General features: G+C 47.5%; 2 protein-coding genes across 4 annotated transcripts in view; both read left to right on the top strand.

The window, feature by feature from the left end:
- Positions 1-19,426, top strand: part of LOC144603060 (uncharacterized) — a 278,950-nt gene that overhangs the window by 723 nt on the left and 258,801 nt on the right. The window contains exons 2-3 of one of the 3 annotated variants that reach the window (XM_078416200.1): positions 4,425-4,758; positions 13,138-13,848. The exons of 1 other annotated variant lie outside the window; for it this stretch is intronic. In XM_078416200.1, coding sequence (XP_078272326.1) covers positions 4,425-4,758; positions 13,138-13,189 — 386 coding nt within the window. In that variant the 3' untranslated portion in view covers positions 13,190-13,848. Of the gene's footprint in view, positions 1-4,424; positions 4,781-13,137; positions 13,849-19,426 lie in introns of those variants that run through there. One more of the 3 variants, XM_078416201.1, reaches the window with a different exon arrangement.
- The window catches only part of LOC144602510 (uncharacterized), a 376,398-nt gene that overhangs the window by 311,422 nt on the left and 45,550 nt on the right, over positions 1-19,426 (top strand). The gene's annotated exons all lie outside the window — the stretch shown is intronic.

Below are 19,426 nucleotides of genomic sequence, written 5' to 3'. Positions count from 1 at the left end.
AAGGGGAAATAGATTATGAGAGAAAACTGACAGGGAACATAAAAACTGACTGCAAAAGCTTTTATAGATACGTGAAGAGAAAAAGACGAGTTAAGACAAATGTAGGTCCCTTGCAGTCGGAAACAGGTGAATTGATCATAGGTAACAAGGAGATGGCAGACCAATTGAACAACTACTTTGGTTCTGTCTTCACTAGGGAAGACATAAACAATCTGCCGGAAATAGCAGGGGACCGGGGGGTCTAACGAGATGGAGGAACTGAGGGTAATCCAGGTTAGTCGGGAAGTGGTGTTAGGTAAATTAAATGGATTAAAGGCCGATAAATCCCCAGGGCCAGATAGGCTGCATCCCAGAGTGCTTAAGGAAGTAGCCTCAGAAATAGTGGATGCATTAGTGATAATTTTTTTTAACTCTTTAGATTCTGGAGTAGTTCCTGAGGATTGGAGGGTAACTAATGTAACCCCACTTTTAAAAAGGGAGGGAGAGAGAAAACGGGGAATTATAGACCAGTTAGCCTAACATCGGTAGTGGGGAAAATGCTAGAGTCAGTTATTAAAGATGGGATAGCATCACATTTGGAAAGTGGTGAAATCATCGGACAAAGTCAGCATGGATTTATGAAAGGCAAATCATGCCTGACGAATCTTATAGAATTTTTCGAGGATGTAACTAGTAGAGTGGATAAGGGAGAACCAGTCGATGTGTTATATCTGGACTTTCAGAAGGCCTTCGACAAGGTCCCACATAGGAGATTGGGGTACAAATTTAAAGCACATGGTATTGAGGGTTGAGTGTTGAGGTGGATAGAGAATTGGTTGGCCGACAGGAAGGAAAGAGTAGGAATAAATGGGTCCTTTTCGGAATGGCAGGCAGTGACTAGTGGGGTACCGCTAGGCTCAGTGCTGGGACCCCAGTTATTTACAATATATATTAATGATTTGGACGAGGGAATTGAATGCAATATCTCTAAGTTTGCGGATGACACGAAGCTGGGTGGCAGTGTTAGCTGCGAGGAGGATGCTAGGAGGCTGCAGAGTGACTTGGAAAGATTAGGAGAGTGGGCAAATGCATGGCAGATGCAATATAATGTGGATAAATGTGAGGTTATCCACTTTGGCGGCAAGAACAGGAAAGCAGAGTATTACCTGAATGGTGGCCAATTAGGAAAAGGGGAGATGCAACGTGATCTGGGTGTCATGGTTCACCAGTCATTGAAAGCAAGCGTGCAGGTGCAGCAGTCAGTGAAGAAAGCGAATGGTATGTTAGCATTCATAGCAAGAGGATTTGAGTATAGAAGCAGGGAGGTTCTGCTGCAGTTGTACAGGGCCTTGGTGAGACCGCACCTGGAGTATTGTGTACAGTTTTGGTCTCCTAATCTGAGGAAAGAAATTCTAGCCTTAGAGGGAGTACAGAGAAGGTTCACCAGATTGATCCCTGGGATGGCAGGACTTTCATATGAAGAAAGACTGGATAGACTAGGCTTATACTCGCTGGAATTTAGAAGACTGAGGGGGGATCTTATTGAAACATATAAAATTCTTAAGGGGTTGGAGAGGCTAGATGCGGGAAGATTGTTCCCGATGTTGGGGAAGTCCAAAACCAGGGGTCACAGCTTAAGGATAAGGGGGAAGTCTTTTAGGACCGAGATGAGAAAACATTTCTTCACACAGAGAGTGGTGAGTCTGTGGAATTCTCTGCCACAGAAGGTAGTTGAGGCCAGTTCATTGGCTATATTTAAGAGGGAGTTAGATGTGGCCCTTGTGGCTAAAGGGATCAGGGGGTATGGAGAGAAGGCAGGTACAGGTTACTGAGCTGGATGATCAGCCATGATCATATTGAATGGCGGTGCAGGCTCGAAGGGCCGAATGGCCTACTCCTGCACCTATTTTCTATGTTTCTATCTGGAGAGAAGGAATGGGTGACTTTTCGGGTTGAGATCCTTCTCTGAAGAACCCGAAACGTCACCCATTCCTTCTCTCCAGAGATGCTGCCTGACCTGCTGAGTTAGCACAGCATTTTGTGAATAAACCCATTCCTTCTCTCCAGAGATGCTGCCTGACCCGCTGAGTTACTCCAGCACTCTGTGAAACGTCACCTATTCCTTCTCTCCACAGATGCTGCCTGACCCGCTGAGTTAGCCCAGCATTTTGTGTCTACATTCATCAGTGAAAATGTCATTTAGCTTAGTGATACGGCGCAGAAACAGACCCTTCGGCCCACCGGGTACGCAGCGACCAGCGATCAGGCCGCACTAACGCTACCCTTCACACACACAAGGGACAATCTCTAAATTTACAAAAGCCAATTAACCTACAAGCCTATCGGTCTTGAGAGGTTTGGAGGGAAGAGTGTCAGTAGTAAAGAAAGCAAACTCAGTTATTTCAAGAGGGCTTGTGTACAAAAACAGGGGGTGTTATGCTGAGGCTCTACAAGGCACTGGTCAGGCCCCATTTGGAATATTGTCAGCAATTTTCGCTGTACTTGCTGGAGTTTAGAAGAATGAGGGGGGACCTCATTGAAACCTACCGAATAGTGAAAGACCCGGATAGGGTGGATGTGGAGAGGGTGTTTCCACTAATGGGAGAGTCTAGGACCAGAGGGCACAGCCTCAGAATGAAAGGTCGTTCCTTCAGGAAGGAGATGAGGAGGAATTTCTTTAGTCAGAGGGTGGTGAATCTGTGGGATTCTTTGCCACAGACGGCTGTGGAGGCCACAAGTCAGTGGATCTGGTCTCCAAATTTGAGGAAGGATATTCTTGCTATTGAGGGCGTGCAGCGTAGGTTTACTAGGTTAATTCCCGGAATGGTGGGATTGTCGTATGTTGAAAGGCTGGAGCGATTGGGCTTGTATACACTGGAATTTAGAAGGATGAGAGGAGATCTTATTGAAACGTATAAGATTATTAAGGGGTTGGACACGTTAGAGGCAGGAAACATGTTCCCAATGTTGGGGGAGTCCAGAACAAGGGGCCACAGTTTAAGAATAAGGGGTAGGCCATTTAGAACTGAGATGAGTTGTGAATCTGTGGAATTCTCTGCCTCAGAAGGCAGTGGAGGCCAATTCTCTGAATGCATTCAAGAGAGAGCTGCATAGATCTCTTAAGGATAGCGGAGTCAGGGGATATGGGGAGAAGGCAGGAACGGGGTACTGATTGAGAATGATCAGCCATGATCACATTGAATGGGGGTGCTGGCTCGAAGGGCCGAATGGCCTCCTCCTGCACCTATTGTCTATTGGATATTTTTAAGGCAGAGATAGATAAATTGTTGGTCAGTGCGGGTGTCAGGGGTTATGGGGAGAAGGCAGGAGAATGGGGTTAGGATGGAGAGATAGATCAGCCGTGATTGAATGGTGGAGTAGACCTGATGGGCCGAATGGCCCAATTCTACAACTATCACTTATGACCTAAACCGGAGATCCCGGAGACAACCCATGCAGGTCACGGGGAGAACGTACAGATTCCACACAGACAGCACCCGTGGTCAGGATCGAACCCTGGTCTCTGGCGCTGTGAGGCAACAGCTCTACCGCTGTGCCACCATTGTACATCATGATGTATCTATCTGTACGTCGTTGGTGAGACCACAGTTCTAGCGCCCAGCTACAGGGAGGTGGCATGGTGCTGGAGAGGGTGCAGAAGGGATAGACCAGCTTGGCACGGGCACAGTGGGGGTTAGGTTACAGGGAGCCACTGCACAGGGTAGGTCCCTACTCTGGGGATGAGGGGGATTCTTGTTGAGGTGTATAAAACCATGAGGAGCGTTGGTAATGTGGATGGTCACAGGCCTATTCCCCAGGGTGTGGTGGTCTTAAACAAGAGTGTAGACGCAATAAGCTGGAGTAACTCAGCGGGTCAGGCAGCATCTGTGGAGAACATGGATAGGTGACGTTTCACAGAGTGCTCGAGTAACTCAGCGGGTCAGGCAGCATCTGTGGAGAACATGGATAGGTGACGTTTCACAGAGTGCTGGAGTAACTCAGCGGGTCAGGCAGCATCTATGGAGAACATGGATAGGTGACGTTTCACAGAGTGCTGGAGTAACTCAGCGGGTCAGGCAGCATTTGTGGAGAAAAGGAATAGATGATGTTTTGATTCGAGAACCTTCTTCAGACTGACTCTCATATCGATACCCCTCCCTGCAGCTTCACATTTCACTACTCTCCTCATCTGACCCCCTTTCTGACTCCTTTCACCTTTAGCTTCACCTTTTTATGAATGAATGAATAAGTTGATGAATGAATGAATAAGTTTATTGGCCAAGTATGTGCACATTCAAGGAATGTGCCTTGGTGCTCTGCTCACAAATGACAACACAAACACACAGTTCCCGGGAGAGGGGGGGGTCAGGTTCAATGGGAATGTGAGGGGCAGTGTTTCTGTGGGTGATGAAGCAGGCAGGTACAATGACCATGTTGTGTTGCAGGTCTCCACACTGCGGCTCTGTGCGGTACAAGAACGTCGGCCACCGTGGGCTCGGTCACCACTGTCCCCGTGGGTGGGACGGTGAGGTTCCCCGTCCAGCCCCACAGCCACGAGAAGATCACGGTGGCAATGTGGCGTCTCCATCCCGACCTGCCGATCCTGGATTGGAAGTCTTACAGCCCGGAGAGACCGTCCTCGATCCACCCGTCCTACAAGGACAGAGTCCGCTTCCGACTGGACGGTGTCATCGAGCTGTGGGCCGTGGCGCTCGGTGACCAGGGGACCTACGAGATAGAGACAAACTACTTTGGCAGGGAGCCGAGGAACCGTGACATGTAGCACTTTGAGCTGCGCGTGGTCTGTGATTAGCGGCGTGCAGAGTTGTACAGCACCCAAACACCCTTTGGCCCACACTCTTCGAACCTTGTCAAAGGCTTTCTGAAAGTCAAGGCTTTCTAATGCAGAAGTTGCAGGATCAATTTATCCCAAAGAGGAGGAAAGATTCCAAGGGGAGTAAGAGGCACCCGTGGCTGACAAGGGAAGTCAAGGACAGCATAAAAATAAAAGAGCAGAAGTACAACAAAGCAAAGAGGAGTGGGAAGCCAGAGGATTGGGACTCTTTTAAAGAGCAACAGAAGATGACTAAGAAGGCAATATGGGGAGAAACGATGAGGTACGAGGGTAAACTAGCCAATAATATAAAGGAGGATAGTAAAAGCTTTTTTAGGTATGTAAAGAGGAAAAAAATAGTCAAGGCAAATGTGGGTCCCTTGAAGACAGAAGATGGGGAATTTATTATGGGAAACAAGGAAATGGCAGACGAGTTGAACCGGTACTTTGGATCTGTCTTCACTAAGGAAGATACAAACAATCTCCCAGATATTCTCGTGACCAGAGATCCCAGGGTGACAGAGGAACTGAAGGAGATTAACATTAGGCAGGAAATAGTGTTGGGTAGACTGATGGGACTGAAGGCTGATAAATCCCCAGGGCCTGATGGTCTGCATCCCAGGGTACTTGGAGGTGGCTCTAGAAATTGTGGACGGATTGGCGATCATTTTCCAATGTTCTATAGATTCAGGATCAGTTCCTGTGGATTGGAGGGTAGCTAATGTTATCCCACTTTTAAGGAAGGAGGGAGAGAGAAAACTGGAAATTATAAACCAGTTAGTCTGACATCAGTGGTGGGGAAGATGCTGGAGTCAATTATAAAAGACAAAATTGTGGAGCATTTGGATAGCAGTAACAGGATCGTTCCGAGTCAGCATGGATTTACGAAGGGGAAATCATGTTGAATAATCTTCTGGAATTTCTTGAGGATGTAACTAGGAAAATTGACTGGGAAGAGCCGGTGGATGTGGTGTACCTCGACTTTCAGAAAGCCTTCGACAAGGCCCCACATAGGAGATTAGTGGGCAAAATTAGAGCACATGGTATTGGGGGTAGGGTACTGACATGGATAGAAAATTGGTTAACAGACAGAAAGCAAAGAGTGGGGATAAATGGGTCCCTTTCAGAATGGCAGTCAGTAACTAGTGGGGTACCGCAAGGTTCGGTGCTGGGACCACAGCTATTTACAATATATATTAATGACTTGGATGAAGGGATTAAAAGCACCATTAGCAAATTTGCAGATAATACAAAGCTGGGTGGTAGTGTGAGCTGTGAGGAAGATGCTATGAGGTTGCAGGGTGAATTGGACAGGTTGCGTGAGTGGGCAGATGCATGGCAGATGCAGTTTAATGTGGATAAGTGTGAGGTTATCCACTTTGGTTTGTAAGAATAAGAAGGCAGATTATTAAATGAATGGTGTCAAGTTAGGAAAAGGAGACGTACAACGAGATCTGGGTGTCCTAGTGCATCAGTCACTGAAAGGAAGCATGCAGGTACAGCAGGCAGTGAAGAAAGCCAATGGAATGTTGGCCTTCATAACAAGAGGAGTTGAGTATAGGAGCAAAGAGGTCCTTCTGCAATTGTATAGGGCCCTAGTGAGACCGCACCTGGAGTACTGTGTGCAATTTTGGTCTCCAAATTTGAGGAAGTATATTCTTGCTATTGAGGGCGTGCAGTGTAGGTTTACTAGGTTAATTCCCAGAATGGCGGGACTGTCATATGTTGAAAGAATGGAGCGGCTCGGCTTGTATACACTGGAATTTAGAAGGATGAGAGGAGATCTTATTGAAACATATAAGATTATTAAGGGGTTGGACACGTAAGAGGCAGGAAACATGTTCCCAATGTTGGGGGAGTCCAGAACAAGGGGCCACAGTTTAAGAATAAGGGGTAGGCCATTTAGAACTGAGATGAGGAAAAACTTTTTCAGTCAGAGAGTTGTGAAACTGTGGAATTCTCTGCCTCAGAAGGCAGTGGAGGCCAATTCTCTGAATGCATTCAAGAGAGAGCTAGATAGAGCTCAAGGATAGCGGAGTCAGGGGGTATGGGGAGAAGGCAGGAACGGGGTACTGATTGAGAATGATCAGCCATGATCGCATTGAATGGTGGTGCTGGCTCGAAGGGCCGAATGGCCTACTCCTGCACCTATTGTCTATTGTCAAGGACCACAAATGGATATAGGGCAGTAAATCTCTGGGAATCTCCAACCAAGAGACTCTTAGAGGTTTAACCTGTTGGATATATTTATACCAGGGGAAGATACATTTTTGAAAATTTGGGGAACTGAAATCAAAGGGAATGGGACAAAGCGGAGGCGTTCAGTCCTGGGCTGGATCAGCCATGACCACATTGTGGGGATTAACATTGAAATCTAGAACGTGGCGCACACAGCAGATTGATCATCTATATCCGGTTCCCATCAGCACTGGGTGGTCACCGTGGGGGAATTTGCTCTGTCTGTTTTACCCACCTTTGTTCACCATAGAATGACATCCCATTCTACATCATAGACAGGCCATTCGCCCATCCTATCCAGTCAAGATTTCTGCTCCACTCAACATCCCTCCCATCTACTCACCACACCCGGTAACAATACCCCGAATTTCAGGAGTGCTCACGTGTTTATCCCGCTTGCCCTTAAATTATCTCTGCTGTTGGGTTCAGTCCCTCCAATGAAAGTGAGGTCCATGTTCTCATGACTGCATTCCTTTCAGTATTTATAGAAGAGGCTGGGGTTGTTTTCCCTGGAGCAGAGAAGGCTGAGAGGGGACATGATCGAGGTGTACAAGATCATGAGGGGCATAGATAAGGTAGATGGCGGGGAACTTCTTCCACTGGTGGAAGGTTCAACAACGAGGGGACATAGATACAGGGTAAGGGGAGGGAGGTTTCGGGGGGAGGTGAGAAAGAACTTTTTCACCCAGAGGGTGGTTGGAGTCTGGAACTCACTGCCTGGGGTGGTGGTGGAGGCGGGAACACTCACAACATTTAAAAAGCATTTGGATGGGCACTTGAAATGCTACAACATTCAGGGCTACGGTCCAAATGCAGGAAAATGGGATTAAAATTAGACTGTGTTTTGTAACGGGCGGCACGGACACGATGGGCCGAAGGTCCTCTTTCTGTGCTGTAGGACTCTATGACTCTAAGACCACGTTACATTTCAGCATTGATTATTGCTCTCCCATCGATTAGAGATATTTCATCCCCCCCCCCTCCCATTTAAATTCACCGCTAAACTTAAATTCTACCTTATCATTCCTGACATCTTCTCCAGATAAAATCCGTCGACCTGCTCATTCTTTGCATTGAGCTCCATCTAAGTAATACTTAGATGCAATGATCAAAGGTATTTTAGGGAAATTGAAGATTTGATCTCCCACCAAGCTCATCTGCTGGGAAGCATCACAGAGTCAGAGAGCTTTGTAGCACAGCAACAGGCCCTTTGACTGGACTCGACCATGCCAACCAAGTTGCCCAACCAAGCTAGCCCCACTTGCCTGAGTCTGGCTCATATCCTTCCAAGTCTTTCTTATCCACGTATCTACCCAATTCTCTGTGAACTGTGTACCTGCCTCGACCACTTCCTCTGTCAGATCATTCCACATCTACACTACCCACTGACGGAAAAACCTGCTCCTCAGGTCCTTTTTATTGTTTCCACTCTCACCTTAAACTGACAATAGACAATAGGTGCAGGAGTAGGCCATTCAGCCCTTCGAGCCAGCACCGCCATTCAATGCGATCATGGCTGATCACTCTCAATTAGTACCCCGTTCCTGCCTTCTCCCCATAACCCCTCACTCCGATATCCTTAAGAGCTCTATCCAGCTCTCTCTTGAAAGCATCCAACGAACTGGCCTCCACTGCCTTCTGAGGCAGAGAATTCCACACCTTCACCACTCTCTGACTGAAAAAGTTCTTCCTCATCTCCGTTCTAAATGGCCTACCCCTTATTCTTAAACTGTGGCCCCTTGTTCTGGACTCCCCCAACATTGGGAACATGTTTCCTGCCTCTAATGTGTCCAATCCCCTAATTATCTTATATGTTTCAATAAGATCCCCCCCATCCTTCTAAATTCCAGTGTATACAAGCCCAATCGCTCCAGCCTTTCAACATACGACAGTCCCGCCATTCCGGGAATTAACCTAGTGAACCTACGCTGCACGCCCTCCATAGCAAGAATATCCTTCCTCAAATTTTGAGACCAAAACTGCACACAGTACTCCAGGTGCGGTCTCACCAGGGCCCGGTACAACTGTAGAAGGACCTCTTTGCTCCTATACTCAACTCCTCTTGTTATGAAGGCCAACATTCCATTGGCTTTCTTCACTGCCTGCTGTACCTGCATGCTTCCTTTCATTGACTGATGCACTAGGACACCCAGATCTCGTTGAACTCCCCCTCCTCCTAACTTGACACCATTCAGATAATAATCTGCCTTTCTATTCTTACTTCCAAAGTGAATAACCTCACACTTATCTACATTAAACTGCATCTGCCATGTATCCGCCCACTCACACAACCTGTCCAAGTCACCCTGCAGCCTTATAGCATCTTCCTCACAATTCACACTACCCCCCAGCTTAGTATCATCTGCAAATTTGCTAATGGTACTTTTAATCCCTTCGTCTAAGTCATTAATGTATATCGTAAATAGCTGGGGTCCCAGCACCGAACCTTGCGGTACCCCACTGGTCACTGCCTGCCATTCCGAAAGGGACCCATTTATCCCCACTCTTTGCTTTCTGTCGTATGTTGAAAGGCTGGAGCGATTGGGCTTGTATACACTGGAATTTAGAAGGATGAGGGGGGATCTTATTGAAACATATAAGATAATTAGGGGATTGGACACATTAGAGGCAGATAACATGTTCCCAATGTTGGGGGAGTCCAGAACAAGGGGCCACAGTTTGAGAATAAGGGGTAGGCCATTTAGAACGGAGATGAGGAAGAACTTTTTCAGTCAGAGGGTGGTGAAGGTGTGGAATTATCTGCCTCAGAAGGCAGTGGAGGCCAGTTCGTTGGATGCTTTCAAGAGAGAGCTGGATAGAGCTCTTAAGGATAGCGGAGTGAGGGGGTATGGGGAGAAGGCAGGAACGGGGTACTGATTGATAGTGATCAGCCATGATCGCATTGAATGGCGGTGCTGGCTCGAAGGGCTGAATGGCCTACTCCTGCACCTATTGTCTATTGTCTATTGTCTATTGTCTGTCAACCAATTTTCTATCCATGTCAGTACCCTACCCCCAATACCATGTGCCCTAATTTTGCCCACTAATCTCCTATGTGGGACCTTGTCGAAGGCTTTCTGAAAGTCGAGGTACACCACATCCACTGACTCTCCCCTGTCAATTTTCCTAGTTACATCCTCAAAAAATTCCAGTAGATTTGTCAAGCATGATTTCCCCTTCGTAAATCCATGCTGACTCGGAATGATCCCGTTACTGCTATCCAAATGCTCAGCAATTTCGTCTTTTATAATTGACTCCAGCATCTTCCCCACCACTGATGTCAGACTAACTGGTCTATAATTACCCGTTTTCTCTCTCCCTCCTTTCTTAAAAAGTGGGATAACATTTGCTATCCTCCAATCCACAGGAACTGATCCTGAATCTATAGAACATTGAAAAATGATCTCCAATGCTTCCACTATTTCTAGAGCCACCTCCTTAAGTACCCTGGGATGCAGACCATCAGGCCCTGGGGATTTATCAGCCTTCAGTCCCATCAGTCTACCCAAAACCATTTCCTGCCTAATGTGGATTTCCTCCATCACCCTAGGTTCTCCGGCCCCTAGAACATTTGGGAGATTGTGTGTATCTTCCTCAGTGAAGACAGATCCAAAGTAACGGTTTAACTCGTCTGCCATTTCTTTGTTCCCCGTAATAAATTCCCCTGCTTCTGTCTTCAAGGGACCCACATTTGCCTTGACTATTTTTTTCCTCTTCACGTACCTAAAAAATCTTTTGCTATCCTCCTTTATATTATTGGCTAGATTACCCTCGCACCTCATCTTTTCTCCCCGTATTTCCTTTTTAGTTAACTTTTGTTGCTCTTTAAAAGAGTCCCAATCCTCTGTCTTCCCACTCTTCTTTGCTATGTTATACTTCCTCTCCTTAATTTTTATGCTGTCCCTGACTTCCCTTGTCAGCCACAGGTGTCTCTTACTCCCCTTAGAGTCTTTCCACCTCTTTGGAATAAATTGATCCTGCAACCTCTGCATTATTCCCAGGAATACCTGCCATTGCTGTTCTACCGTCTTCCCTGCTAGGGCCTCCTTCCAGTCAATTTTGGCCAGCTCCTGCCTCATGCCTCTGTAATCCCCTTTGCTATACTGTAACACTGACACTTCCGATTTTCCCTTCTGCCTTTCCATTTGCAGAGTAAAACTTATCATGTTGTGATCACTGCCTCCTAATGGCTCTTTTACCTCTAGTCCCCTTATCAGATCAGGATCATTACACAACACTAAATCCAGAATTGCCTTCTCCCTGGTAGGCTCCAGTACAAGCTGTTCAAAGAATCCATCTCGAAGGCACTCTACAAACTCTCTTTCCTGGGGTCCATTTCCAACCTGATTTTCCCAGTCTACCTGCATGTTGAAATCTCCCATAACCACCGTAGCATTACATTTTTGACACGCCAATTTTATCTCCTGATTCAACTTGCACCCTATGTCGAGGCTACTGTTTGGGGGCCTATAAATAACTCCCATTAGGGTCTTTTTACCCTTACAATTTCTCATTTCTATCCATACTGATTCAACATCTCCTGATTCTATGTCACCCCTTGCAAGGGAATAAATATCATTCCTTACCATCAGAGCAACCCCACCCCCTCTGCCCACCTGTCTGTCTTTTCTATACGCTCGAGGTTTAGACTCTCCAACCTTGGGTAAAGTACTGTGGCTAGTCACCTTATCTGTGCATCTTATACACATCTACATTGTCACCCTGACAGGCTCCCATGAAAAAATGTCACAGTCTGAATAGTCTGTTCCAGAACTGAGTAGACATGAGAACTGAGATGATGACATGAGAACTGAGATGAGGAAAAACTTTTTCAGTCAGAGAGTTGTGAATCTGTGGAATTATCTGCCTCAGAAGGCAGTGGAGGCCAATTCTCTGAATGCATTCAAGAGAGAGCTAGATAGAGCTCTTAAGGATAGCGGAGTCAGGGGGTATGGGGGGAAGGCAGGAACGGGGTACTGATTGAGAATGATCAGCCATGATCACATTGAATGGCGGTGCTGGCTCGAAGGGCTGAATGGCCTCCTCCTGCACCTATTGTCTATTGTCTATTGATGAGTGTTTGTCGGCATTGGGCCTGTACTCACTGGAATTTAGAAGAATAAGGGGGGGACCTCATTGAAAAATACAATAGAGTGAAAGGCTTTGATAGAATGGATGTTTAGAGGATGTTTCCATTAGTGAGAGAGTCTAGGACTGGAGGTCATAGCCTCAGAATTAAAGGATGTACTTTTAGGAAGGAGATAAGGGGAAATGTTTTTAATCAGAGGGTGGTGAATTTGTGGAATTCATTGCCACAGAAGGCTTTGGAGGCCAAGTCGGTGAATAATTCAGGCAGAGATAGCTGGATTCTTGATTAGTACATGTGTCAAAGATTATGGGGAGAAAGCAGGAGAATGGGATTAGGAGGGAGAGATAGATCAGCCATGATTGAATGACGTAGTAGACTTGATGGGCCAAATCGCCTAATTCTAATACTTTCACTTATGACATTATGAGCTTCTGACTGTCCAACTTCACCTGATAACACAGGCCTTCAGACCTGATGAAGTTGTTGTAAATCCGTTTGCACCCACTCCAATTGACTAACAAACCCACCCTTCCCTTTGTCCAACCCACCACTCAAAAAACACAAGAGCAGTTCATCTGGCCCCTCATGTCTACCCCCTTTCATGACGATCCCACCACGCACCTCCACCTCCTCTTTAACAACCTCAAATTACCGATAACCTCAATATCAACCTGCTCCGATCTGCCTCCATATCTGAATAATTCGCTTCATTCCCCCATCCCCACCGCAATCTCGCAATCCTCTTTACTCTCTACACTCGTCCTCCCCGTCCACCCTCCCCCACCTCACGAAATTCCCCTCTCCATCCCAGATAAAAGCTCCGGGAGAGATGCTGTTGTCCACCCGCTGTGGTTGTGGGTGAAACACCGGGCAGGGTTTCAGTTGTCCGCCCGCCTGTGCCTGAGGCCGAGCGGCCTCTCCCCCGGTCCCGGGGCCGCGCTGCCCGAGTCTCCCCCCGACCCCCGGGGACTCTCTGATTCTCTGCTTCTCCCCCCAGTCTCCGTCACCCTGGATATGGAAACAGCGCATCCGTGGCTCGAGGTGTCTGAGGATCGGAAGAGGGTGAGACTGACCGGGACCCGGAGGAGTCTCCCTGACGCCGGGAAGAGGTTTACAGTCTATCCGTGTGTGCTGGGATCGGAGGGATTCACATCGGGGAGACATTACTGGGAGGTGGAGGTGGCGGGCAGTCGGTTCTGGAGTCTTGAGTCGCCACAGAGTCTGTGGGGAGGAAGAGCCACACTGACCCTGGAGTCTGGAGCATCAGGCGGCACTATGACTGGTTTCATGCATTCACCTCCCCTCCATCCCTTCTCCCCGCCCGTCCCACCCCCGGGAGGGTGGGAGTTTATCTCAGTTACGAGTCCGGGACAGTTTCATTTTACGACGCGGACACCAAGTCCCATCTCCACACCTTCACTGGGAATAAATTCACGGAGAAACTTTATCCTTTCTTCGGGCCTTGGGATGAAAACAAGTGGATGAGAATCTGCTCCGGTTCCGCTCCGGGTGTGTAAAAGGGTCGTGTCCCGGGACCGGCGTCAGGAGCGGGGCTCAGGGGCTGTGGGGCAGAAACCCGGTGGACAACAGGTCGGCGCTGAACGGCTCCCATTTAATCCCCAAATTCCGCTTCGCAAAACCCCAGTGAGCGCGGAAATAAAACCAGAAGAATGTAAATGTGGGAAGAGAGAAATAAACAGCAAGTGGAATCAGAGCTATCGATCCGTTCATTTCAACGCGTTAACCGCGTCCGGCAACGGAACAGAAACACTTGCGAAAATATAAAGATTGAAACAATCTCCCTTCCCGCGGGCTCCGCGGGTTCAGCAGCAGCCGCGGGCGGCGGGTCCTAAACTCGCCCCGAGTCACAACGCGGCACCAGCTGTTGTGACTGTCTGTTGAAATATAATGGGGGTTAAAAAAACAACAATGTGCTGGAGTAACTCAGCGGGCCAAGCAGCATCTGTGGAGGGAAATGGACAGATCACGCTTCAGGGTCGGGACCCTTGTTTGGTCTGAAGGAGGATTTCCAAGAACTACTGTCTGTTATATCAGAGTGAATGAATTAGTGTTGATGTCGTTCGGAAGAGGGCGGTAAAGGTCTGACTCTGGAGGTGTAAATAGGAGAGTGGAATTAAATCAGAAATTACTTGAAGGGAGAAGAATAAAGCTGAATGTTGGGAGTGGGGGATACAATGGGTCTCTCGGTGTTGATGGCCATGTAGGACTAGAACAGTCTCTTCGGCCCACATAGAACGTGGAACAGTACAATGCCAAGCTAATCTCTGTTTCCTCTAGTTGCTCCGGTTTTCTCCCACATCACAAAGACGTGCGGGTTTGTAGGTTAGTTGGCCCCTGTGAAGTAGCCCCTGGTGTATAGAGAGTGGATGAGAAAGTGGGATAACATAGAACTGGTGTGAACGGGTGATCGATGGTGGTCGTGGATTCAGTCCCTCCCCCACCCTGGTCGTTGTGCTAGTTTCACTGTCGTCCTGGTGAGTTTCATTGCCTGTAACTCGTTTTCACCGAGCTCACAGCCAACAATGGCCTGCTTCTTTTATCATCATTATTTGTTCACGTATCTTTCTTTCATTTGTTGAAAATCTTTGTACCACTGTCGATATATCTCATTTCACTTTCCCAATCAGAAGAAGGGTCTCGACCCGAAACGTCTCCTAATCCTGTTCACCAGAGATGCTGCCTGACCCGCTGACCTACTTCAGCTTTTTGTGTCTATCTTCGGGGGGCCGAAAGGCCTGTTTCCGTGCTGTATCTCTGCACCAAACCGTGTTCTGTTAACCGGGAACAGGACTGTTTGCACATCTTGGTTCTGCCACTAGATGGGAGCAACGCCACGCGGTGCGACCACAGACCAGCTGTAACTTTGAGAATTCACTTTGACAATTGCAGAAACAGCGGGAATCTGGTTTAATAAGTGACTTTTGTGACCTGTTACCACACCCGAAGCCCAAACCAAATGCATGGCTTAAAACGTTGAGGCTTTAAAATGTGCAATAGAAGCAAAAATTGCCCCAAATACTCAGCAGGTCAGGCAGCAACAGCAAGGTGAAACAGACCTTACATTTCAGATCTAATACTGATGACGAATGGTGTTCAACCTGAGTCATTAATTCCGTTTCTTTCTCTACAAACGCTAACCAACCTTCTGAGTATTTCTTGCATCTTACTGTACGTCTTCATTTTCGATTTTCAGCATCTGGGTTTTTATTTTAGTTTTTCCTGTTCAATGGGCGATTGGAATGTGAGTCTGCCCATAAACTGCCAAGAGAAAAAACAGAAAGCCTTGGCGGCAGTATGGGGTATTTGGAAAGAGAAGGCTTAATATTTCTGAGGTACTGTGGAGCAGCGGGAAGAGCCGCTGCCTCGAGGCCAGGGACCCGGGTTCGATCCTGACCTCAGCTGCTGACAAGGAGCCTGATGCCCTTCGCCATTTCCACTTCAGCGTGTTTGATGCTGACATGGGCTTGTCCTCCACTGCGCGTGCTGGTGGAGTGCCTGCCCCAATCAGGCTTCAATTGCTTCAGACGCTGATGGGAAGTCAACAAACCTGAGCGTTGTGCAATTCTAAACATCCCCATCTGTGATGAACGGCGGTTTATCGACAATGCAACGTCCTGTTATTGCAATAATGAGTGCGCATGATCAGAGGGAAAGAGGTTTTACGAGGATGTTGCCAGGACTCAAGGGCCCGAGCTATCAGGAGAGGTTAATAGAATGAAAGAGAGACAACAGCCAACATGTTCCAGCTACACCAGTCCCAGCTTTTGGTCCATATCCCTCCAAACCTGGCCTATCCATGTACCTGCCTAACTGCTCCTTAAATGATGGGATAGTCCCTGCCTCAACCACATCCTCTGGCAGTTTGTTCCACAAATCCACCATTCATTGTGCCAAAAAGTTACCGCTCACGTTCTTATTAAATCTTTTCCCCTTCACCTTAAACCTAAGTCGTCTGGTCCTCGAATCAACTACTCTGGGCAAGAGACTCCAAAACTTTCTCTCAACTCTCCCTCAACTCTCTCTCTCTCATACTCTCTCTCTCCCTCTCACTTTCTCAAAACTTTCCAAAACTTGCTCTCCCCTCTCGCTCGCTCTCTGTCTCTCTCCCCTCTTTCTCAAAACATTTTCTCTCTCGCTCTCCCTCTCTCTCTCTCCTCTTTCTCAAACACCCCCCTCTCAAACTTTCCAAAACTTTCTCAAAACTTTCTCAAACCTCTCTCTCTCCCTCTCAATCTTTCCAAAACTTTCACTCCTCTCTCTCTCTATCTCTCAAACTCTCTCTCCCTCTCACTTTCCAAAACTTTCTCAAAACTTTCTCTCTCCCTCTCTGTCACCCTCTCTCTCTCTCTCTCTCTCTCCCTATCTCCCTCTATCTCTCCCCCTCTCTCTCTCTCTCTCTCTCTCTCTCTCTCTCTCTCTCTCTCTCTCTCTCTCTCTCTCTCTCTCTCTCTCTCTCTCTCTCCCTCCCTCCCTCCCCTCCCTCCCTCCCTCCCTCCCTCCCTCCCTCTCTCTCGTCTCTCTCTCTCTCTCTCTCTCTCTCTCTCTCTCTCTCTCTCTCTCTCTCTCTCTCTCTCTCTCTCTCTAACTCTCTCTCTCCCTCTAACTTCCAAAACTTTCCAAAATTTTCTCTCCCCCTCTCTCGCTCCCTCTCTCTCTTTCCCCCTCTATCTCCCTCTCACTTTCCAAAGCTTTCTCAAAACTTTCCAAAACTTGCTCTCACCCTCTCTCGCTCCCTCTCACTCTCCCTCTCTCTCTCCCCTCTCTCTCAAACTTTCCAAAACATTCTCAAAACCTTCTCTCAACTCTTCCTCAACCTCTCTCTCCCTCTCACTTTCCAAAACTTTCCAAAACTTGCTCTCCCCTCTCGCTCCCTCTCTCTGTCCCCTCTTTCTCAAAATATTCTCTCTCTCTCTTTCTCAAACACCCCTTCTCTCCCAAACTTTCCAAAACTTTCTCAAACCTCTCTTTCTCTCTCTCCCTCTCAATCTTTCCAAACGTTCACTCCCCTCTCTCTCTCTCTCTCTCTCTCTCTCTCTCTATCTCACACACACTCTCTCTCTCTCTCACTTTCCAAACTTTCTCTCCCCCTCTCTGTCACCCTTTCTCGCTCCCTCTCTCTCTCTCTCCCTCTCTCTCTCCCTCTCTCAAACTTTCCAAAACTTTCCCAATACTTTCTCTCCCATCTCTCTGTCTCTCTCTCTCTCTCCCCTTTCTTAAACTCTCTCTCTCTCTCCCCCCTCTTTCGTAAACTCTCTCTCTCTCTCTCTCTGAAAACTTTTAAATTGTACGTTCGTACGAAATTATCTAAAGCCCAAATTTGGGCCACAAAAATGCGTCAACTTTCAATCTCTCTCTCTCTCTCGCTCTCTCTCTCTCTCTCCCTCCCTCTTTCTCTCTCCGTTTCTCTCCCTTCCCCCTCCCTGTCCACTCTCCCCCTCTCTCTCTCTCTCTCTCTCTCTGAAAATTTTAAAATTGACAGCTTGCACAAAACTATCTAAAGCCTAACATTTAGGCCCAAAAATCCATCTACTCTTAAATCTCTCTCTCTCTCCCTCTCTCTCTCCCTCTCTCTCTATCTCTTAAACTCTCTATCTCCCTATCACTTTCCAAAACTTTCTCAAAACTTTCCAAAACTTGCTCTCCCCCTCTCTCGCTCCTGTTGTACATCGTGGTCCGGTACCTGATGTACCTTTGTTGTGACTCTGGAAGTATCACGAGTACACATGTTTAAGATGTTATCATGGTGGAGCTTAACTCCAGGCTGTTTATTCCAAGGCCGCCTGGATCCAGAGTGACCGCCTAATCACACCAATCACTTATATACACAGGCATACAAAGTAGTCCTTGGATACACAAAGTCGTCCCAGCAATATCACAACATCCCCCTTGTCATATATATTACAACATCCCCCTTGTCTTATATAAATTGTTTTCCTTTACCATTCGAGGGCTAAAATATATTTAACAAACAAAACCAAAACACCATTGCTTTTTGCAAACAAAACCAATAACACAACTAAACACAATTGAACACAATAGCTTTTTTTCGCCATCATGGTGGTCAGTCCTCTGCGGGAGTTCACTCATGGTGGTCACTCATCTCCGGGTGGTCACTCACTCCAGGTGGTCACTCATCTCCGGGTGGTCACTCACTCCATGTGGTCACTCCACAGATATATACATAATCACAAAAGCATCAAATATAATACATTAAGCTTTCAGTACACAGATCACTACACAGATCATTAAACACAAAATATTCATTTTGTTCCATATCTTCCCCTCAAGAAGATGTTCTGTGTAGATCAAACATAATGTAGGCTCTAGATTCCCCACCACCATGATTTGGCTGCCACTGCTGGGCTGCTCCCGGCTCCGCCCACAGGTGCTCCCCGGCCCCGCCCACAGGTGCTCCCGGCCCTCTTTCTCAAAACATATCCTCTCTCTCTCTCTCTCTCTCTCTCTCTCTCTCTCCTCCCTCCCCTCTTCTCAAAATATTTCCTCTCTCTCTCTCCCTCCCCCTCCCTCCCTCTTTCGCAAAACATTCCTCTCTCTCTCTCTCTCCCACTCCCTCCCCCTCCCCTCTTTCTCAAAATATTTTTTCACTCTCTCTCTCTCCCTCTCCCTCCCCTCTTTCTCAAAACATTTTCTCTCTCTCCTCTCCCCCTCTCTCCCCTCTTTCTCAAACATTTTCTGTCTCTCTCTCTCTCTCCCTCTCCCTCCCTCTCCTCTTTCTCAAAACATTTTCTCTCTCTCTCTCTCCCTCCCCCTCCCTCCCCTCTTTCTGAAAACATTTTCTCTCTCTCTCTCTCCCTCTCCCTCCCTCCCCTCTTTCTCAAAACATTTTCTCTCTCTCTCTCTCTCCCTCTCCCTCCCTCCAATCTTTCTCAAAACATTTTCTCTCTCTCTCCCTCTCCCCCTCCCTCCCCTCTTTCTCAAAACATTTTCTCTCTCTCTCCCTCTCCCCCTCCCTCCCCTCTTCTTAAAACATTTCCTCTCTCTCTCTCTCTCTCTCTCTCTCTCTCTCTCTCTCTCTCTCTCTCTCTCTCTCTCTCTCTCTCCCCATCCCTCCCCTCTTTCTTAAAACATTTCCTCTCTCTCCCACTCTCCCACACCCCCCCTGCCCTCTTTCTCAAAACATTTTCTCTCTCTCTCCCTCTCCCCCCCTCCCCTCTTTCTCAAAACATTTTCTCTCTCTCTCCCTCTCCCCCTCCCTCCCCTCTTTCTCAAAACATTTTCTCTCTCTCCCTCTCCATCCACCCTTT

Source organism: Rhinoraja longicauda, chromosome 19 (assembly GCF_053455715.1).
Source record: "Rhinoraja longicauda isolate Sanriku21f chromosome 19, sRhiLon1.1, whole genome shotgun sequence".
NCBI classification, from domain to species: domain Eukaryota; kingdom Metazoa; phylum Chordata; class Chondrichthyes; order Rajiformes; family Arhynchobatidae; genus Rhinoraja; species Rhinoraja longicauda.
This window is presented reverse-complemented; position numbering and strand designations above follow the sequence as displayed.